Source organism: Ammodytes marinus, assembly GCF_949987685.1.
Source record: "Ammodytes marinus genome assembly, chromosome: 15".
Lineage (NCBI taxonomy): Eukaryota > Metazoa > Chordata > Actinopteri > Uranoscopiformes > Ammodytidae > Ammodytes > Ammodytes marinus.
This window is the reverse complement of record NC_137219.1, coordinates 25,200,288-25,220,577: the sequence shown is the minus strand read 5'-3', so window position 1 is coordinate 25,220,577 and position 20,290 is coordinate 25,200,288. Positions and strand designations below refer to the sequence as shown.

General features: G+C 43.2%; 1 protein-coding gene across 1 annotated transcript in view; it reads left to right on the top strand.

Annotated features, from left to right (window-relative positions):
* Positions 1-170: 170 nt before the first annotated feature.
* myt1lb (myelin transcription factor 1-like, b) overlaps positions 171-20,290 on the top strand; it is a gene marked incomplete at both ends in the record, with an annotated part of 61,283 nt that continues 41,163 nt past the window's right edge. The window contains 2 exons of the mRNA XM_080041872.1: positions 171-216; positions 3,244-3,277. Of these exons, the coding sequence (XP_079897998.1) occupies positions 171-216; positions 3,244-3,277 (80 nt within the window). The remainder of the gene's footprint in view (positions 217-3,243; positions 3,278-20,290) is intronic.

Genomic DNA, 20,290 nt, shown 5'->3' with positions numbered 1-20,290 from the left:
GATTAAAGACTTGTATTGTCAGTCATTTGCAGAGCGTGCAGCGTTGAATCTACATGTTGCAAACATCAGGCATCGTTTGAATGTTTGACAAGAGAGAATCTAGTGAGCTACTGTGAACGTGAACATGTATCCTAATGCTATAACAGCTTGTTTTGTTGCCTTCTCTGCAGATGGAGGTGGATGCAGACGATAAGCGCCATCGCACACGGTCCAAAGGTATCTGCACTCATACACACAGACACACAGACACACACACACACACACACACACACACACACACACACACACACACACACACACACACACACACACATACACATATGTACACACAGCGCCACTGCCATTCAGGGTGACCTTCAATCCCCCAGCACACACATGCACAGTCACACGCACATAGTACTGTACACACACCGCTGCACTAATCCCAGACTGTCACAGTTGAGTTGCCTTTTCTCACTGCTCTGTCTCTTTTCCCGTCTTCCGCTTTTTATAAATCTGGCAAGGATCAGAATCAGGTTCCAGAGTTTAAAACGGAAATTGTACCACAGTGACAAAAGCTATACATTGGCTAAACTAATTATGGAACTCTGCGTTGACACAGAGACGACCAATCAACTACAGGGACAGTTTCCAAAAGTCAAATCTTCTGTCACTGCTGACCAGATGTGTTCATCAAGAGCAGTGATGCACTGGTTCATATGTTAACATCAGTGATGCTGCAATTGGGATCAGACTGTGTTTTGCTTGTGTGACATGAGTGATCCACTGTGCATGATGTGTGGAGGATGCAGGACAAAAGTCAAAAGCCTCATCAGACCCTCACAAGCCCTGTGTACAGCTGCTGTTAACTGACCCTGGTCCTGCTTCACTGACCATCACATGTGTTCTGGAGTCAGGTTAACACTGAATATTGAGGGAAAGACATTGACTTTCTTCTCAATTTTGGAGTCATTTGATTTATTTATTTATTTATTGGTTTATTTCAGGGACATTGCACACTAATCAACATGCAAAATGAAAGTGAGCCAGAGTTAGCCTAAGAGGCTAGTTTTCATCTGTTGTCCCCTGACAGATATTTAAAAGGCAACCTGAAAATTACAGAAATAAAATGCATGTATAAACAAAGATTAAAAAAACAACATAGTCGACTCAGAAAATACAGTAACACATAGTGAGAATGAATTGACAGACAATGGCAAACAAACTAAAATAAGAGACAATAAAACACAGCGTACATTAAACATTATAGGAAAGTGCACAAAACAGTAGATAAGAGCAGGACAAACACAATATTTGTAATGATGACTGGTCAAAGTGGTCATTACAAATATTGTGGGGTTGGGGGGGAATACTGTTTTCCATATGTACCCCCTTGATCCTCAGTCCCCCCTACAGTTATATCTTTTCTTACTAACTACTAACGTTACTAAGCGCTCTGTCCTCTCTCAAGCATCTGAAGAGAAACTGCCATGTTTTGATCAGAGGACCCTCTTGATGCATATTTCATTTGCTCTAACTTTAGAGAGTGTGTAACATCTTTGACCGAACACAGTATTAGGTAGTGACCATTCCTCCTACATCAAGTGGATCAGGCACTTTGTAAGCTATGGCCACAAGGCCCTTGTTTTATTGAGTTACTCGTGTCCTCTGCTCTAAGGCTAAAGACAGAACAAATGTGTGAGTGGAGGACTGGCACTGAAATCACCATCTTGGCTTTGTGTCCAAACTCACTATATCATTTACTTGTTTGCAATGTCCCTTTATATTAAATAATTTGGTAGTTTACTCTGTAGAGAGCAACACATTCTGATGTATGACACATGTGACGAAATGACTTGAGTATGTCTATTGGGATAGAGCCTTTTCACTGCAGATATGTTTGACTTGTCAAAACAGGAAAAGTAATAACATTAACAATACCTCCATTCCAACAAGTGAACCAGTAAGCCATGTCAGTGAATGAGCAAGCACAACACCAGAGCCCTGGAACCACATCACCAGAAGTGGAAGGAAACCATCATTAAGTTTACTAATGCTTTTCTTCTGTGTCTGCTTGGAAAAGAGTATTTTTTTAGAGCTCTAAAAACTAAATTGCTCACTTAGGCCGAGTATTGGCAAGGACTTGACAATACGGTGCACATGCTCCCAATATGATGTATTGTGTTACATTACAATAAGATGTATATTGTGATATCTTTCTACATTCCACTTTGTATTTAGAAGGGGCCGCTCTTCATTTTGACATCCGTGTCAGCCTTGTTGCTTCCAGGTTGTACTCTGCCACAACATGGGGAATGACAACCGGTAATACCAGGCAACTAGCCGTACAGCGTCATCTACAGGAGTGGAGGTTGTAGCTAACAAAAAAACACGCAGAAGTGATAATTGAGTCGGATTACTGTCCTATTGTGTTGCATCGTCAAACACGACTAGGTCCTAGGGCTGGCCCTCACTGTCAGCTATGTTGTGGAAATAACGTTATCAGTTCAGGACTCCCTCTCCCCCGTGATTCGCTGGTACATGTTAAATTTGAAGGGCAACAACCAATAAAAAGACTGAGTATCGACGTAACGAGTTTTCTGACCTATCGCTGAAATTTGGTCGCTCACGCACTCATTCACTCACTCAGTCACTCAGCGTCATTCGCATTTGTAGGGCTGGCCTCGCTCTGCCGCCAGCCCTAAAACTAGTACTCACCTGGATGTGTATGGTCAGTGTGCTTTATTGTTATCCCATGCTGACGTCAACAGCTACTGAAACCAATCAGAGACTCCTCCACACTGAGGTGGGAGAAAGTCCACATTGATCTGGGGGAGAGAAATTAATGTGAAGCTAGCACCACACATTTCAGGCTATACAAATTAGCCCTGCCTATACACTGAAACACATGTACATACACTGCTTAATAGCAAAAGTTCACTTAAAGCCCTTTTACATTTACATTGCACATTTTTATATATCAGATAAAGATAACCCACTTCTGAGAATCAGTCCTTTATATGTTCATTCCCGGTTGGCTTTCTTATCTTATGAGGTACTAAATGATAAACACAGGGTAAGGATGGTTTTTAAAATAAAAATATGTATTGCTTATCAGTTGTGTTGTGACACAAATACAGCTTCTACAAGTTCTACATGTTAGCATGCACAAGTCAGTCCTGTTTCATAATCACCCTATCTCTCTCTCTCTTTCTCTCTCTCTCTCTTTCTCTATATCTGTCTCCCTCCCTCTCCTCCTCTCAGTGCCTGTGGATCCAGCATTAACAGAGCTTTTCAGGTCAGTGGAATTGAAACAGATGCACTGCACTGCTACACAAACAAACAACACACACCCAGAAGCATCGCTAACACAAATGAACAGACAGGAGGAAAATAGCCACAGTTGCAAACACATACTTGTACACACACACACACACACACACACACACACACACTGGCCTGCCCGTTGTCTTAGTGCTGAGATAGTCAAACAGTGTGTGGCTGGACTGTCACCTTATTACCAGACAGAGGCTCTCTTCTGCTGTGATATGATAGCAGCCCCTCACTAAGCCATCCCCTTTCTCTTTATTTATTTAACTTCTTCCTGATTTCCCTCTCTATTTTTCTGTTCCACCACGAGATACTTCACTTCTGGATAATTCACTTCTTTCTCTCTGTCTATTTCTCCTTCTCCCTCCTTTTTCGATGTCACAAAACAGCTACAAACGCAAAACCCTCCTGTAATACAATGTGCCCACGTTAAATATTGAATGAGAACCGTTTTCTCCTCTTTTAATGTTCCATCTAGACAAGCTAAATAATTCTGTTTTTGTCTCATTTACTTGACGTTATTTAGCACTATAGCCAATTATCAATTCATTACCCATGCAGCACTGCTCCCTCTCTCTTCCTACGCCTACAGCCACATATCTTGTCGGGTGATTTTAAGTGGGTGGAAGGTAGAACACAACTTTATTTTCAAAATTCAAGGTTTTTCTTGTCACTGGAAAAGTTGTTTCCAAGTAAAGGTTTTAAAGTGTTAGGATAAGCCCTAAACTTACAGTGCAATGCATGTGAAACGACCGCAGCTATCCTTTACATGTTGTCTATAAAATAACATGTGAGAAATGGTTTACTTGCACAAAAGCTTATTGACTTGACGTGTTATGTTAGCCAGTCTGTCTGTCTGTCTGTCTGTATGTCTGTCTGTCTGTCCACTCTAGTGGTTAAGTTTGTTAATATTAATAAGAATAATATATACTATTACAAACAGAGTGTCTGTCAAGTATAATCTGTTTTAGTCATTCAAGGGTGGGTATGTGCCCTCTACCTGTCTTTGCAAGTTTGTTTCCACCCCAGTAATGTGTGCATTTAAGGTTGTCCTTGGCTGTGTGTTAGGGGTGGTTGCAGCTACGATAAGGGGTTCCTGCCCACCTATATATCAATAAATAATATTCCACCTGGAAGATTACTGTGTAGCCCTTAGCTGATATTCACAGATAGTACAAGGTGTACTCTCCCTGCTCTCTCTCTCTCTCTCCGTGGTCCTTTCTCCCTGTTCTGTCAGTATCCTCTCCCTCTCTGTCTCTCTATCTCTCCCCCTCTCTCTCCCTCCCTCTCTGTCTCCCACTCTCCCTCCCTCCCTCCCTCTTTCTCTCTCTCTCCCTTTCTCTCCCTCACACTTTCCCTCCCTCTCTCCCTCTCCCTCACTCTCCTTCTCTCTCTCTTTCCCTCTCCCTCTCTCGCTCTCTCCCTCCCTCTCTCTCCCTCCCTCCCTCTCTCTCTCTCCCTCACTGTGCTGCTGCCTGTGGATAGTAATTAATCAGTGGATCGATGTGAAGCCTATCTCCAGGCCGAGGCGTCTATAATGTCGATAATGCTGCTGGATGGCCTCTCTCTCTCCCCCCGGAGAGCTGATAGTCTTTGGGATGAACCGCCTTGACTTTGCATTGGGCCAGGCTGGGGCTGTGTCGGATAGGCTGTTGCTGCTATGCTGTGTGTGTGAGCGTGATTCTATGTCTTTGTATGTGCTTACCCTTCTTTTTGTGAGCATTTACCCACAAACAGAAAACACACAGAGGAATGTGTTAAAATCTAGTGCAGTACCCTTTCTGGGTGTACCCGTGCCACCAGATTGGTTTTGTTGCACATCAATTGGCACTGTTTACGGTAGAGACGCACTGTGGTCCGGTTTGACCACTCCAATCATTGCTACTATAACTACTGTGGATAGACGCTCACCTAAGTCCGGCTGGCTTGACTGGGTTTTTCGCAGTTTTCTCCAGAACTGCTGATCCAGACAAACTCCACACGGTGCTGCCCTCCCTTGGGCCCTCAGCGATATACCTACCAACTATGGAGTAGATTGGGTGAACGATTGAAAGAAAATCCTTTTTCACTTCTTAATACCTGGCTCAAAATGTGTCGGAAGCTGTTGGCAGAGCTTTCTGCTTTCCCCATAGTGAAGTTACATGTTGTTACATTTAACTCTTAAATCTACAATTTCTTTATACAGTGGATAGAATTGATTTGTATTTTCTGTAGCGGCACCAACATAATAGTGTTCACATAGTTCTGGTGGGAAGATAGATTCTTGAGAAGTCACTATCACAACTTTAATGTGTTACAATACAGAGCAGAGAACGGATGATTTGCTAAAAATACAATATAGAAAAACAACTCGAACACCTGTGAAGCAAACCAATTTTAGTTTGACTTAAGCAAAATAAAATAATTAAGACAAAAGTCAATTGGAATGGAACCACAAATATGCAGTTATAGACTTTTTGAAGAATATTCTTCTTAGACATATTGACGTATGTACAGGTACTTTCATCATGAATATATATTATTGCTAGACATGATATTAACGTAACTGCAGATACCAGATACATCATTATCTATGTCAGCTGATAAGTAACAAGACATCTTTTTCATTGTTTGTCTAGCAGAAAGCACTGACAAGCACAGTTCCATTCTTATGGGATTGTTATCACATATGTTTCTTAGTGGTGTGTGTATCAGTGTGTGAAAGAAAGAATCCTTTGTCTTTGTTTAAACTTCACATTTTCAGTCTTGGTATCTGCCTGAGAAAACCCAGTAACGTCATATTAACTGCCATAAAGTTCACAGTGTGGATACAACAGCTGGATTCCATTCACACATCAGGTCAAGGTCAAGGTTTGATGTGGGAAGAAGCGTTGTAGATTGGGTTATTAGCAGGCGCCCTGTGTGTGTGTGTGTGTGTGTTTGTGTGTGCATGTGATTGAAGTCTTCACAGCAGCAGCAAGTAGGATTGACATGCAAAGTAAAGACATCCCTTTCCATTCAAAGCTCCAATTACATGCTTGAATTTCCTTTATGAAAGAAAAGGGAAAAAAAGCTAGATTCAACAAAGACTCCCATCTCAATAAACCTCACCATGGTTTTCATACCTCAAGTCTGGCGGGGGAGGGGCTGTGCTACACAGACAGCTCATAGCATAAACATTCCTCTCCACATCTCTTTTTGTCATTTGCATACTTACAGTGCGCCATGCTAATCATGTTTATTGTGGTGTATTAGTAGTATGCATGAGCTCAGTATGGAGCGATAGCATAGTGCCACACACTGCATGGCACATGCACTGGGATAGAAACTGCCCCGTCGTCCCATTTCTGGAAATATGTGGCTTTTCCTGCAGTAATCCAACTAGCTAATTATGGTGCTAATGCAAGGTGAATAAGATTCCTTTGATTTTAATTTGTTCAATTCTTAAAACATTTTTGTGTTTTATGGTTTATGGCTATCTAGTGCACTCCCATCATAAAACACTACTGAATAATAAACCATTCTGCAAGCTAATGGATGGACGACTAAGGCATCTATTAGTTTGAGTATGTGTATCACAAACTGTTTTTTTGTGTAAAAGTTACCCACCTTGAAAACCTTTACACGTTGATATCCGAGAGTCAAAGGCTAGCTATGTCCAGACTGCAAACTATTCACGCCCTTATTTGCATGAATCAAAAAAATCCAGGGAAGGCAAATCCAGACTTGCACAATTTTCACCTTGAGCACGGAGATTTCATTGCCGGTGCCTTTGCTAGCTTTAGCTGTGACGTGGTTGAGAACAGTTAAGTAAGGTGGATAACCGCTAAAGCCCTCTTTTTCTTTTAGCCCGTCAGATTTCTGCTTCCAATACAGCAGACATAAGGTTGTCCTCTATCACCCACCGGCCCAATGAGAGGGGCGTTCACTCCTGGCCCCGGCTTTTAATTGGTCGGTGTCAGGGCTGAAACATGGCCGAACAGGAAATGATCAAGTTAATGAAACGTTTTAATTATTCAACATAATTGTGGAACGTGACTAGCGCGTGTCGGTGAATCCCTGGCCCTGGCCGTTCACACAAGGTGTCCCTCCAACACACACACACTCTCTCTCTCTCTCTCTCTCTCTCTCTCTCTCTCTGTCTAAATTCCCTTTGTCTTCCCCCACATTGAACACGTGCTTTCCCATGGTGCTCTCCCCCTCATCCCTATTAGGCGCCATTCTCCACAATGATAGAACGAGCGAGATCAGTCCGTGTTATAATTACTTGCCCTTGTCTGCTCGGGGTCGTTAGTCTGAGCCGTCCACCTTAGCCCCCTATCAGTCTGTGTTGCCCGCTGACCTCCAGCCCCTGCAGCCATACTGCACATCGCTGCAGTGCTGACTTTTACTGGCACATTCAGACCAAAAAAACTGGGGAGCACCAGCATTGAAAAAGAAAGAAAAAGTATTTTCTCTCAATCTCACACACACATACCCACCCACGTGTGTCTCCATGTTGACACTCCTCTCCTCTCCTCTTCTCCTTCCTGCCCCCTTTTGAGTTCCTCTCTCCTGTCTCTTCCTTCCTATTTTTCCTTCTTTCCTTCCTTCCCCTCTTCTCTCATCCATCTCTCTGGGCTGTCTCCGGCAGAGCTAATTCCCTCTTCAGATGGCACCGCTCTCATTTGCATACTTATCAAAGTGTTTGGACGAGCCGACAGAAGCTAGTAGGAAGGTGGGGGTCATTAATATGTTAATTAGCCCCCACCCATCCCCTTTTCCTTCAAACACTGGTGCACCATCCGTATCCTCCACCTCTCTCTCTCTCTCTCTCTCTCTCTCTCTCTCTCTCTATCTCGCTCTCTCTCTGCATCTCTCTCTATCTCGCTCTCTCTCTCCCTCTCCCTCTCTCTCTCTCTCTCTCTCTCTCTCTCTCTCTCTCTCCGTTTCACACGCTGCCTTTGACTGTTTGAACAGGCTCAGCAGCCCTGCTAATGCCATAGGAATCTGTAGACTTACACACATGGGGGTTAGGGTGGGTTCATAGCCATATTATATATTATATAGTGTCTGTGTGTGTGTGTGTGTGTGTGTGTGTGTGTGTGTGTGTGTGTGTGTGTGTGTGTGTGTGTGTGTGTGTGTGTTTAAGCTATACCATCAATTACATGCCTACAGTCACAGATTAGCGACATTTGTTATTGTGTTCATTGGACATTTTAGAGCCAAAATATGATGTAGTTGCACCATTGCTTTTCTATACACCCCCCCTCCCCCCCAACTTTGATCCAATCCTAGCCTCAGCAGTTGAAATTTAGCATGACACTCTTGTCAAGCCTTGGATTTGATCCACATGCCAATGTGAGTTAAAAGTGATAAACTGTAGGTTAAGAGTGTGAGAGGTGGCAGTATCCTTTTTAATAGTCTTTCTGAGACCAAACACCAAACATACTGAATATAATAGAATAAAATAGATTCCACACGTTTATCTGTTCTGATCTATGCTTCAATTGTCAGAATACTAACTATTGTTGTAACCAAGTTTGTATATTACTTCCAAAGCCAGGGAGCATACCATTACATTAGTTTGCTGGCTATATATTATACTAAAAGAATGTTTATGACTATAACACTCGCTTTGTCTTGTTTCTCAAATTGGTTGTCAACACAGTTGAGACATGAGCAATTCAGTCCCACTCTTAATGTGTTCGGGGAAGTTTACATTTCAGCAACCCCAGCCAATATTACTACTAAGATAGCCTTACGTTTTCATTCCTTTTCCCTTATAGCACTAAAGGAAGAACACACCGTCAGACAGTTCAAACTAGCATGTATGATAGGCAGCCATAACATGGTTGTGCTTGGAGAAAGAATAACAGTTTGATGTTACATTCTTCCTGATACTTATAATAGGTGGACTAACTAGAGCCACACTTCAATTCAAGAAAATCAGCCACAATTATCGATGTTAATTGCATACAAGCTGTGCAAGAACAGAAAGCTTGCCATTCATGGCAACAGGGGGTAGGGGCTTTGTGAACTGTCAATTACTAACTCTAAACCCACCATGCAGTTTGAAGCTTGTTCCAAAGGCACATTTCCATCAGACAGTTCTAAAAAATCTACAAACTGGCAGTTGACATGGCACAGAGATTCACACTAAGCACAGTCTCTCATTCTACAGAAGACTTGATCTGCATTCCAAATCACATACTCTTTCTTTTCACTACACTACATACTAAAGTACAGAAGAGTTTAAAAAAAATTAAATAAGGAAGATTCTTTTTTCATTATGTTGAGAAATGTCGAGAATAAAAACAAATGCTCCAAAATGCTATTGGAGTTAGTGGGGCATTTATGTATTTTCAGCATACCACAATTGACGTGCATGCATTGGGACATCCTAAATCTTTTTTTTGGCATACTAAATAGTAGGGAAGTATGGGAATTGGAACGCAGGGCCAATCTGCACACTGTACAGGATGCTGTTTCCACGTCAGTTAAAGTAACATTGATTACAATAACTGTCCTACAGAGAGGTCGCGGGGATCAGTAGTTAAGTCACTCAGCCGAAGGTGAGGGACATCTTGTTAATTCTGATTTATCTGCTCACGAGTAAAGGTTACGGGGTCATTTCTGTGTCGGCTGTTGTAACAAGGTTTGGTTGGCAGGGCGTTGCAGATTACTCAACATGGGTACAGGTGATTGACTGAGGTGCTTACAACAAGCAACTGTGGCTGACAGTAATTAAAAATGGCATGGGGAAGTTAGAAGCAAGTGTTGGGCTGGAGGGCATCTTTGGAACTGATTTTTTCTGATTTAAACCTGAATCTACAGTGTATGGATGGATACTGAATGCCGGTAAAACAGAGGTCAGTTGCTCCTGGAATGAAAGGGAAACATGAAAATAAATCAACACTGGTCTGTGGAACAGGGAGGTAACTAGGGACTCAAGTGTTTTCTAAAGTAGGTTTGAATAATTGAACCAGGAGAGAGTGAAGGCAGAGGAACCTTTAGAACATTCCTTCTCACCAGTTCTGATCTGAGCTTTTCAAGGACTTTAACAAGTAGGAATCCTAACATCTACTTCACTTAACATGCTCATGTTGTTGAGTGGACTTTCTTTCAGTCTTGCTTTCACCTCTACGGCCTCTCTTCTGTAATGTGTGTCGCTGTGTCAAGGGGCTGGCTTTCTCTCTTAGTATTATGTGTGGTAGGAAAGAGACAGCGGTGTGTTATCACAGAGCCATTTAGAGATGAACAGTGTGATTTTTACAGCAAGAGACGACACAGGCCACTGACGCTCTCTGTTTTGCACACCCTGTTTTTTGTGAATAGTTTTCTGAGTAGGGGCATGTTTGTTAAATGTTATTGTATTGTGTACGGAAAGGGGAAAGGAAGGGAAAGGAAGAGTGGTTAGAAAAAGTGAGCTGAGGAAAGTCTTGGCCTCGTTCAAAGCAACCACCAAAGCCTCCCAGATCCACACGGCCTGGCTTCTAAATGAAATATGTCTCTCTGTGCCAAACCAAGAGGGCGTTCAATTTGAACCACGCAGGACATACTTAATAATTACTCTCACTTTGAACGCAATTTTCTCGACCGGGGGAATTGATTGACAGATTGTATCCATGGTGTCAGGGGGCCCAGCCACGCCCCCTCCTGACGACGGCAGAAATGAAAGAACAGCAGGGGGCTAAATTACACCTTAGTACAGACCTGTGGCAAGAGGACAGGAAGGAGAGAATGATGAATGAGGAAAGGATCAGAACAGAAAGGTAGAGGGTGAATCACGTGGGAGCATGAAGATGATTGGAGGAACAGCTCGGAAATACATTTGTAGCCGCACACAAGCACATGAACACACACACACACACATGCTGGCAGACACACAAACATATTCACCGAGGTAATGGACACGCAGTTATATCGGAGTGCAAAGGGAGAGACACTTAAATGCCATCTCCAGTTGGGATGCTATTTACTCCCATACACACACACACACACGCACACACACACACACACACACACACACACACACACACACACACACACACACACACACACACACACACACACATACACGCACACACACACACACACACACACACACACACACACACACACACACACACACACACACATACATACACACAGTCTTATCCGCGCTCTCTGTCATGCTCTCAAAGCACTCTGCCTGATATGAGAGTAGCAAGCAAGCAAGCAGCAGAGTGGCATTCTAAGGGTATCCACATTGGAGCTCAACAACAGCTGGAAGTCGACTATTAAAGTGACATATCATTGGTTGGTACACGTTTTAAAGGACAACAGTAGGCGAATACCTGGTATATGGCTGGACCACAGTTAAGTTCTGTAGTGTACAGTAGTGTGATATTGTTAATCTAACTGTGTTTAAATAGATACAAGTAAAAGAAGGTAGGCAAAAAAAGCTTGTCACACAATAAGCTTTTGTTGGACTTATATTTGAGGTAGTTTATGTATCCATACCACATTCACTAACCTGTCTCTTTTCTTAATTGTTTTAGTGGTTAGGACTGCAGGTCACCCACCCTGCCTGCACACACACAAACACACGTAAATCATAAATTACTTTTTTAACATGCGATTAGCAATATTTTTTACAGCGGGTATTGTGGTACCTTTCTTGTATCAATACACAATGGCCCACTAAGTGTTTGCTGGTCAGACACATGATGTACTGTAGGTTTACCTCTATCTGGGTGAAGTGTTGCCGGCCTTGGCTTCAAGGGGCCTCGACTGGAGCAGAGCCTTCAGAACAAGCTCTTCACCTGCAGACAGAGAGAGAGAGAGAGAGAGAGAGAGAGAGAGAGAGGGTAGAGAGGCAAAGGGCAATACGCTGACGCACACACGTTCACACGTACATTCACACCTACGTACGCTCTCCCAATGGGCACTGACACACATGTAGACATATAAGACGCACACACACACACACACACACACACACACACACACACACACACACACACACACACACACACACACACACACACAACCTACTTCACATGTAGAGCAGCGTTCCCAGCTGAGTGCCTCTCTCTCCAACCTGGCAATTTCAGCGGAAAGAGAATCCAGCTAAAGTACACAGTGCGACATGCTGATTTCACAACAGGGTGGTTGAATGGCAGAATGGCCTCACTACAGCTCTCGTTACTGATCCGGCAAGATCCAACTCATCTATTTCAATAGCACTCCATCGTTCACACTTGTACTTGCATATAAAGATGGAGCTAGATTGCAGAAGTGCCAGTTTGTTTTACAGCCTTGCTGCAGCAGTGTTGGGTTGTCGCTGTGACTACTGTTAACCTAATGCAGGAGTCATATCTATTCTACATACCTCTATACTCACAAGCACTGATACATTACATACAGCTCTGGAAAAAATGAAGAGACCACTCCAAATGTTCAGTGTCTCTCGTTTTACTTTTTATAGGTATATGTTTGAGTAAAATGAACATTTTGATTTTATTCTATAAACTACTGACAACATTTCTACCAAATTCCAATACATTTTTTGTCATTAAGAGCGTTTTCCATAAATTACGTGGAGATGAAGATTAAAGAAAAATCCAGACTGGTCTCTTAATTTTTTCCAGAGCTGTATATAGAAACATTATGCCCATGCACACACCACCATCTGACAGTGATGTTTTGGGTGACATTTAGTTTCTAGCTTACACAAGATGCATCTATAAATGAATCATGAGTGAATCTGTGAGGTGTGAATAATAGATGGAGAGTTGAGGTAAAAAACAAAGGAGTGCTGTTATTATTTGTTAATAAGACACTCTGGAGCATCGCTAACTAGATCTCATTACCACAGCACACATAGGAATGCAGGCGCACACACACACACACCCACCCACCCACACACACACACACACACACGTCCTACCTACCTCCTGCAGGCACACACTCAAATACGCACACCTCGTGCACACACACCCTACATGCCAAACACATGCCAAAGTCTCTCATCCCACATGACTATTTTTACCTGTGAAGCCTGCCGTTGCCTAGCACTCTGTAATTACATCCCACACTCCACCGACGAATGATTAGAAGCGATGATGGATGGGTTAACACTGTCACCTAAGGATGCCTCGGTGCAAAACTAATTACGCGACTATACATGTGTCATATGCCTGATACATGCGATAGCCCTCTCAGCCTCCTGCCATAACTGTGGAACAAGTGCGATAAAGGTGGACGAGGTGTCTCCTGTTAATCAACAGATAAGAGATGATGAAGTTACTGCACTGTTGATTAATAGATCTCTGTGGCTCAGCGCTGCTCTCCCTTATATTGGACTTCTTTCACTCGTCCTTTGGTGGCATATGGCTCTGAGTTGGCTTCAGCACGTTTCACTCCATTCGTTTTAAATTTGGTAAAATGACTTAACTTTAGATTTAAGTTAGGTAACATGTCGATTGACTTGCATTTCTAATCGACAATCGCTGTTCTTCTTTTTACTGTCAGTAAAGATGGTTCTAAAGATGTTGTAGCATGTGTGTGGAAGGAAAGATGTTCACTTTGCCTCTGCATATTAAAATCGTTGGTGTTATTCGAATCAGGAAATGGGGTGTGCATGTCTGCCTATTCATGCAAAGTGTGTGTGTTTGTCTAGTGTGTGTGTGTGTGTGTGTGTGTGTGTGTGTGTGTGTGTGTGTGTGTGTGTGTGTGTGTGTGTGTGTGTGCGCAGACGGGGAGGTGAGGGGTTGCTTTTATGATTTCCACGGCTGCAGCTGGGGCTGTGGGCTGAGTAATTGCCTGTCTTGGTAGAGAGATCGTGGTGGCGAGCTTGGAGTCAAGTGCTCCCTTCCTGCTGTACACCTCATTTGGATTCCACATAGCTAGCTAGCAAGCTAACGCCGTGCAGCAGCAGCCTTGGGCCTGTATTATTCATGGCTTGACAGATAGCTCTCACTAAAAGCATTGGAAGTGGGCCAGGTGGTGATGGAGCGACAGCGGGAAGTGGCACCACCGCTCCTCACTCTCTGCCTGGCAGGAGGACGGGAGAGGATACAACACAAATAAGTAAAGGATTGGAAGCTGCTGATAGAATGGCACGGGAGGGAGATGTGGATTTTAAAGGTGCACTATGTTACTTTGGTTGTCAGAGAGAGGGAACATTTTCTAAGGCATATTCTCATAACTGTATAAACAAACTTTCATCACAGGAAAATGTGATCCCTCGAACACTGTTGATGAAAGAAAGCTTCCTGAAAAGTTACTATTCAACTGTTGTTGTTCTATACAGCAGCAGGGCCCACCGTTTGGTTTACAAACATATTCTAGTCTTACGTACGGTTCCGAATGCCTTACAATTATTTAGTCTTGATTGATGATGATAGAATTATTCGATATAAAGAATAATTACATGGAGAGAAAATCATTTTTATAAACTAACTACAGGCTCTGCAAATCTAAACAAATCCCCCTCCGCTGAAACTGTGTAGTGCCCCTTTAACAGAAGCTTTTAAATGTCTCAGTCAGATGGGAAGAGGAAGTAGGGACAAAGAGATGAAGAGACTGAGGAGGTGAAGAGGGGACAACGGGTGGAGAAGGGAAATCAGAGGGAAGGCCATGTGAAATGAAAGAAGAGTGTGTCTGCAGTACAGTTTAAAGCACAGTTTGCCTTATACCAGAGCTAGCGGATGAGTGCGCTAACCACTAAAGGATGAAAATAGAGAAACGAAGAGAGAGCGAGCGAGTGAAACCATTTGAAATAGAGCAGAGAGAAAGAGGGCCTGGAAAAAACAGGCAGCCATCCCACCCCCGCCAAGCTCAGCCACCCCTCTGCCTCCAATGTGCACTAACCAGATAAGGTTGCATTAATCAAAAATCTGCCACTTTCCCCTTCCAAAAAAACACCGTCTATGCCATCAACCCCCCTCTGTGAAATATCTGTCACAGAAAACACAAATTTCCATATTTAATGGGGGAAAGCTTTGTATCACGGAAAAGGCAGTGTGGGCTGTGAGTCGGTAGGATGTGTGAGCTCTGTCATTAGCTCACACAGCGCATACGGAGCCGCGGGGTTGCTTTCAGCTTGGCTCTACTCACACCATTGTTGACTCTTCCATAGTTTGATGAAGCTGGACTGAGATAGACCCTTGCATTGTACAACTGCAATCACGTACTGTATGTTATAATTGTATATTAGAACAAAATGATATTGTCTATTACTGTCTCCTTCGTAGCACGTTGAAGATTAAAGGTGGAGTTAGTGATTCTGGAGTATTCTCGTTGTCAAAATCCCTTTTTGTCAAAATCAGTGAATATCCTCACGATCCGCTACCTGTACATACAGTGTATGCACTAAAGAAACATCCTGTGTTAATACCCAGCCTAGGCTCTGCAAACAGGCATCTTACTAGCTACAATGGGTACCCCCCTGCTAACATACCCTTTTTTTACATCCCCGTTTACAGAGCCTAGGCTGTGTATTGACATTATTTTTCGGCGCATCTCCACGACTACAATCATAGATCTGGAAGCGTGAAGAGATATTCACTGATTTTGACAACAAGCGTTCTCCAAAAATGACCAATTCCACCTTTAATAGTACAACCAACATAAACCTCTTATGCAATTTAAAAACCCACTTTGATAGCATTTCAAACATGGGCCGCTAGATTTACAGTGGCATGCACATGACTTCCTTCTCTCCTTTCTTCTCTTTTTTCTCTCTCTTTGTAATCCCCCATTTCCTCCTGTGCATATTATGACAAACCTGCAGAATACCTTTCCAACATTAGATAAACAGGTGGTGTTTACGACTTCTTTTTTTTCATCCTCCTTATTTTCATCTTTTTTTCATAACGGCCTCCCTGAGGAAAGACATCAAAGGGAATAGCAGATCATGTGCGGTGAGTGCGGAGCGTGCCACAGGGGTGTGGGTATGGAGGGGGGGGGGGGGGGGGAGGGGAGTTGGGTGAGGGGGGCTGGTGGTGGGCAGCTGCTTCAGGCCAGCTCCAGGCCGGGGCCACATCCTGACCTCTAACCCCCTGAACCACCATCCCAACCTCCCCCTCACACCCCCCGGTCAGCCCTCCCCTTTACACAAGCTGCCAACTACTTTACATCAATGTCAAAAGCCATCCTCTTCTACTACTGGGTAAACATGCAGTATCATTAAAAGACAGAACAAGACTGCTCATGTGTTGGTTATTGTTCAAACCAATCCAATGAAAAGACCAAAACCAATAATGTGTTATTGTGTCATTGTGTGTTACGTGACTTCAGCCACTTCAATCCCATACGTTCCTGCAGACATCAGTCTTCCACACAGGTCATTGTAATATTATATGATACTCACTGATGTGTTTTTAATAGTATACTTTACTGTAACTACAGTTCAACTGCATTACAGTCTGCCCAATCACGTTTCGTGACAGGCTTGTGATATCTTGAAGTGTGGTTCAAGACTGTATAGGGCAATAGTGTAAAATACATTTTAAGTAGAAATGTATCAACAAAATAATCAATAATGGAAAATAATATTTTTTTCCAGTCCTAGATTAGGTATAGGGTTCCAGTATAAGAAGCAAGAAATAAAATGAACTCATTTGCCTTCTGCTCATAATTGGCTCTACTTGGGCATTTCTATTCATTCACAACAGCTTGTCTCAGTCAGCTCATCAAGATAAACAACAATTATGACGACCCAAAGGTGGCTCACATAGATAAATGGATGGAGGAAGGAATTCCTTTTCCATAATGACTGCTGGTCCAGCAGCCTAACTAGCTGGCCCCTGTGTGTGTGTGTGTGTGTGTGTGTATGTGTGTGTGTGTGTGTGTGTGTGTGTGTGTGTGTGTCCATTGGTGTGATTGATTAAAGTCATTACGCCAGTGGAGAGACTCCTTACCTGGCTAATCCAGGAGTGAATTTAGCTGCAGGATGACAGATAGGCGCATTACAGCCCCAGATCTGCTGCCAGATCAGCTCTCCTGCTCAACCACCTCCACAACCAAATGATTCAAAATGCCTTGTATGATACACATGTCAATATTCTATAAGATCCATCTTAAAAAATCCCCTCTCTCTCCGTGTCACACCCAATTCAAAATAAATGCTAAATCAGTTGACATTTTAAATCTTTATAGAGTGTGTTCAGAATACAGAAATAATGCTTATTTCGAAGTAGACTTATTTGTGTGTTGCTTACACATTTTGTGGAAATTAAATCAGAATAAACCACAACTGACTCTGGCAGCGACTCACAATTATTTTCATTGGGAATTCATCTTTAATTTAATTCTCCATGTGTTCTTCTTTTAGCTTGAAAATACCTAAATCAATCCAACAGTGAGGAGAGATAGAATTATGACCTGTTTGAAGTCCTATCTTGAGCTCTGAGTCTTGATAATGGTATCAATATCATTAACAATCCCCATCCCCACCGATAGCCGATAGCTTTAACATTCTGCAACGGACTCAAATCACTAAAAGAAGAAGAAGTTTGTGTATGGAAGGTGACATTCAGCTCATGTCTGAGCTAGAATGAGTTTTCTGAGCCCCAAAACCAGGCCAGGTGCCTGGCAAAAAGAGGTCCTTTCACGACACTGCAGCAGGACCAAGCTCTTGGCTGTATGTGCGATGTCATGATACAGTATCTAGGCTTATATGATTTGTTGTTGGTTTTATGTGGTCAGGATGAGACAAGTAAGGAGGGTTTGCACTAAAGAGATATGGTTCGCTAAAAGTTATAATTAAATTAGGGCTGTCAAGCGATTAAAAAAATGTATCTAATTAATTACAGACTCTGTGATTAATTAATCTAAATTAATCGCATACTTATATGACACTTTTATACCTGTTTGTAAACAGCTGTATAGCCTACTACAGTTTGTTTCTCTGTCTTTCTCTGTCTCTCTCTCTATCTCTCTCGCGCGCGCGCTCGCTCTCCGTCTCTCGTAACTTCTGTCTCCTCCCCTCAGCCAGCTTTATACATGAACTAGCGCCGAATTTTCTCAAAAAAACAAGCAGACAAAATTACGACTTTCCATCTCCCACAACAGACAGCGCTGCACTGCCACCATTTCGTAGCCTACTCATAGGCAAAATATTGACACACACACACACACACACACACACACACACACACACACACACACACACACACACACACGGGGCGGGTGCTAGACAGCTAGCAAACAAAATTGGAGGAAGATTGAGAGATATGGCCTACTACTGTTTTGAACCTAGCCTACATTGTTGCACCCACTAAATAAATAGTGCACGGACACTGCGGAGAATTAAGTAAGATGTCTTCCTACCTTCATGCATCCCATAAACCGTCCATAGAGCCCTCGAGTCGGCCCCTTTCCCTTGCTTCTCTCTTTACCTTTCTCCCTTTAACCCACGCGCCCGGCGAGCTACAGGTGCAGCTCCGCACCACTTTTGCACCGGGTCAAAAGGCATTATAGAAGTGCGATTAATCTGCGTTAATTTTTTTAATCGCGTTAATTTTTCTGTGATTAATTAATCGAAATTAACGCGTTAATTTGACAGCCCTAAATTAAATTATATTCATAATTGTTTAACAGGTTTTTAGTTTTGTATTAGGGCAAGTGAACATGCCATTCGGGCAAGTAGAAAAGTTCCTGTTGTTGAAGGCTTAGTGTCAACCCCTGCCAGTGGCATACCAACTGGGGCTGCAGTGGCAAAGTGGGTAGAGAGGTCGTCCTCTGGAGTGCAGGGTTGTAGGTTCGATCCCCCGCCTACCCACCACATGTCAAAGTGTCCCTGGGCAAGACACTGAACCCCAAATTGCTCCGGATGGTTCAGAGAGCGCCTTGCATGGCAGCTACTGCCATCGGTGTATGAGTGTGTGTATGAATGGGTGAATGTGGTAAGAAATGTAAAGCGCTTAAGGGCTGAGAAAATCGGCTAAAAGGTGCTATATAAGTCAAGTCCATTTAACATTCAACCAGGATAGAGGTGCTTTCCTCCAAACATGAGTGGTGGATGGCAGACAGTGACAAATGTTATTGCCAGCCCATCAGTTAGGCTGAGGCTGATGGGCCTATAGTGCAAGTGTTTGACTTAAAGGTGCAGTGTGAGACTGTTTATTTGCTAAAGGCTGCAAATGTTGGAGCTGGAGAAGTGAAAGGGCAACTACAGTCTTACTGAGCCAGTGAACAGAACAGCTTGTCGAGGGGTTGTGTACCAATGCCTTTTACCTACTTGACCACTGCACTCGCCATCACATAGAAACCATCGATCGTTAAGAAGTGGATTAAGAATGATGAAATATGCAACCAGACATGAAAATACATATTATGCTACACTGCTGCTTGTGTTATTTAAGACTAGTGTCAATTCCAAGTGGACATCCAAGTGGAGGATTATTTCATGACTTTGAAGAAGAGCTTTGTGAGTTTCAGGACAAACTGTTGTTTTGCTGCGTGTGCGTGCTTGTGTGTGTGTGCTTGTGTGTGTGTATGTCTGTATGTGTGTGTGCGTGTGCGTGTGTGTGTGTGAATGAGCCTTAACCGCTGATATGAGAGCTGGAGCCTGAGACGCCAGAAAACGCCCCAAATTGCAGCGCCTGCCAGCCGCTGAGCCTCCTGCACCAAGACACTGTCTTTTGTTCTCCCCCTGCTAGTGGGAGAAGCTCTGACAGCTCTGAAATGATCCTCTCTCCTCTTCCACACACACACACACACACACACACACACACACACACACACACACACATCCCTCCTCTCTTCTTATCAACTGCTCTACTATATGTTCCCCAATTTTGCGTGCACACCACACAAAAGAAGTATACGGCCACATGCGCCATCACATACATCCTGCCGTCTGCTTCCCTTCTCTAGCCTGTATATCTCTCTCTCCCCACCTCTAATTTGCTCTCTCCGTCTGTCTCTCGCTCTCGGTTTTCTCTCCTCTACCGGCTGTGCTGTGTGGATGGGCCAATCCCTCATGGATTTCTGGAGGGTATCACCATGGAGACGGGGCTCTGTCACACGT